Source organism: Salvelinus sp. IW2-2015, unplaced genomic scaffold, assembly GCF_002910315.2.
Source record: "Salvelinus sp. IW2-2015 unplaced genomic scaffold, ASM291031v2 Un_scaffold6936, whole genome shotgun sequence".
In the NCBI taxonomy this organism is placed as follows: Eukaryota; Metazoa; Chordata; class Actinopteri; order Salmoniformes; family Salmonidae; genus Salvelinus; species Salvelinus sp. IW2-2015.
Window position 1 is genome coordinate 28,152 of NW_019948197.1, and position 3,117 is coordinate 31,268.

At 48.8% G+C, this 3,117-nt stretch overlaps 1 protein-coding gene across 1 annotated transcript in view; it reads left to right on the forward strand.

The window, feature by feature from the left end:
• LOC112079111 (multidrug resistance-associated protein 1-like) overlaps positions 1-2,028 on the forward strand; it is an 8,864-nt gene extending 6,836 nt beyond the window's left edge. The window contains exon 4 of the mRNA XM_070442233.1: positions 1,907-2,028. Within this exon, the coding sequence (XP_070298334.1) occupies positions 1,907-2,028 (122 nt within the window). The remainder of the gene's footprint in view (positions 1-1,906) is intronic.
• Positions 2,029-3,117: the final 1,089 nt, after the last annotated feature.

A 3,117-nucleotide genomic window follows, 5' to 3' on the forward strand; every position in this document is an offset into this window, starting at 1 on the left:
AGTCTGAAGGTATGGAGCAACACATTGGTTATCTGAAGGTTTAGAAGAGAACAATGGTTAGGTCCTGAAAGGTTAGAGAGAACACATGGTGACGTCTGAAGCCGTTTAGAGAGAACACATGGTAGTCTGAAGGTTTAGAGAGAAACACATGGTAGTCCTGAAGGTTTGAGAGAACACATGGTAGGTCTGAAGGTTATAGAGCATGAACACATGGTAGTCTGAAGGTATAGAGAGAACACATGGTAGTCTGAAGGTTTAAGAGGAGACACATGGTAGTCTGAAGGTTTAAGAGAAACACATGGTAGTTCTGAAGGTTGAGAGAACAACATGGTAGTCTGAAGGTTTAGAGAACAGTGTCAAGTTAGAAGACATGTAGTCTTGAAGGTTTAGAAACAATGTGTCTGATTAAGGAGAAACACATGGTAGTCTGGAAGGTTTAGAGAAACACATGGTGGTCTGAAGGTTAGAGAGAACACATGGTAGTCTGAAGGTTTTAGAGAGAAACACATGGTAGTCTGAGAGGTTTAGAGAGAACACATGGTTAGTCTGAAAGGTTTAGAGAGACACATGGTTAGTCTGAAGGTTTAGAGAACACATCGTGATAGTCTGAAGGTTTAGGAAGAAACATGGTAGTCTGAAGGTTTAGAGAACCACATGTAGTCCGAGGTATTAGAAGAACACATGGTAGTTCTGGAAGGTTTACGAGAACGGTAGCAATTAAGGACACATGGGTAAGGGTTGAAGCACACTGGTATTCTGAAGTAGAAGAGACACATGGTTGTTCGTCTGAAGGTATAAGAAGAACATCATGGTAGTCTGAAAGGTTTAGAGAAACACATGGTAGTCTGAAAGGTTCTAAGAGAGAACAACATGGTAGTCTGAAGCGTTTAGAGAGAACAACATGGTAGAGTCTGAAGGTATAGAGAGAACACATGGTAGTCTGAGGTTTAGACAGAAAACATGTGTCATGAAGGTTTAGAGAACACATGTAGTCTGAGGTTTTAGAGAGAACACATGTAAGTCTGAAGGTTTAGAGAACACATGGTAGTCTGAAGGTTTGAGAGAACACGATGGTGTCTGAAGGTTTCTAGAGAGAACACTATGGTAGTCTGAAGGTTTAGAGAGAACACATGGTAAGTCTGAGGTTAGAGAGAACACATTGGTAGTTGTGAAGGTTTAGAGAGAACACATGGTAGTCTGCAAGTATAGAGAGAACATCATGGTAGTCTGAAGGTTTTAGAGAGAACACATGTAGTCTGAAGGTTTAAACAACACATGGTAGTCTGAAGGTTTAGAGACTAACACATTGGGTAGTCCTGAAGGTTTAGAGAACACATGTAAGTCTGAAGGTTTAGAGAAACGACATGGTGGTACTGAAAGGTTTAAGAGAAAACGACATCTGTAGTCCTGAAGGGTTTAGGAACACATGGTGGTCTGAAGGTTTTAGAGAAGAACACATGTAGTCTGAAAGGTTACGAGAACACATGGTAAGTCTGAAGGTTTAGAGAGAACACATGCGTAGTCTGAAGGTTTATAGAGAACACATTGGTGGTCTGAAGGTTTAGAGAGAACAACATGGTAAGTCTCTGAAGGTTTAGAGAGACAACACATGGTAAGTCTGAAGGTTTTAGAGAACACATGGTAGTCTGAAGGTTTAGGGAGAACACATGGTATCTGAAGGTTTAGAGAACACATGGTGGTCTGAGGGTTTAGGAGAACACATGGTGGACCACAGACACTGAACACACAGCTGTTAGATCATAATCGATCCATTTCAAAGTAAGGCTGGAGCGGAGACCTGACAGGAAACCTGCGTAGTTGGTGTCTTTATGGACATTTACCACATGAATGTGCTAACCAACACACGGGTTGCGCTGTATAATAATGGACCTGGTCTTTTGAGCAGCCTTTAGGACCAAACACCCTGCTTCAAAGATGTTTGACCACGTGGCCCGTCGACGGCAGACAGAGGGTGCGTCTAGGGAAGATAGACGTCAGCCTTCCTGCTACACGCCCTGGCCAGACTGACTCTCTGCTTCTGACCACTGATAGATTCAAGACCCTGGGATGGGGGAGGAGGAGAGGGAGAGAGAGGAGGAGAAGGAGTGTTGAGGGGGAGGGGGAGAGAGAGGGGAGGGAGGAGCGAGGGGGGACGGGAAGGAGAGAGAGAGTGGGAGGAGGGAAGAAAGAGGGAGAGGATGGGAGAGGGAGAGGGAGGAGAGAGGAGAGAAGGAGTGTGAGGGGAGAGGAGAGAGAGGGAGGAGAGAGAGGAGGGAGAGAGGTGAGAGAGAGAGTGGTGGAGGGGAGAGAAAGAGGGAGAGGATGGGGGAGGGAGGATAGCGGGGGGGGGGTTGAAGGAGGGAGAGGATGGGGAGGGAAGGGGAGGAGATATGGAGAGAGAGGGGAAGGGAGGGAGAGAGGGGAGGGAGGGAGAGAGGGGGAGAGGAGGAGAAAGGGAGAGGATGGGGGAGGGAGAGGGAAGGGAAGAGATGGAGAGAGAGGGGGGAGGGAGGGGAGAGAGGGGGAGGGAGGGAGGGGGGGATGCAGGGGAGGAGGGAGGAGAATGAGGGAGAGAATGGGGGAGGGAGAGGGAGAGAGATAGAGGAGAAGGGAGGGAGAGAGGAGGAGAGAGAGTGGAGGGGAGAAAGAGGGAGAGATGGGGGAGGAGAGATAGCGGGGGGGTGAGAAGGAGGGAGAGGATGGAGGGGAGAGGGAGGGAGATATGGAGAGAGAGGGGGAAGGGAGGAGAGGAGGGGGAGGGAGGGAGAGAGGGAGAGGAGGAGAAAGGAGGGAAGAGGATGGGGGAGGGAGACGGGAGGGAGAGATGGAGAGAGAGGGGGAGGGAGGGAGAGAGGGGGAGGGAGGGAGGGAGGGAGGGAGGGGGGAGCAGGGAGGAGGGGGAGAATGAGGGAGAGAATGGGGGAGGGAGAGGGAGAGAGATAGAGGCAGGGAGGGAGAGACAGAAGGGAGACCAGAGAGAGAACATATCAATTCGTGGCCAGACTGACTCTCTGCTTCTGACCCCCTGATAGGTTCAGACTCTGGGAGAGAAAGGACAACCTTCATTTAATGATTAGTTTCTTCTATCTGCAGGATGAAACCTTCCTGTGGTAAAGT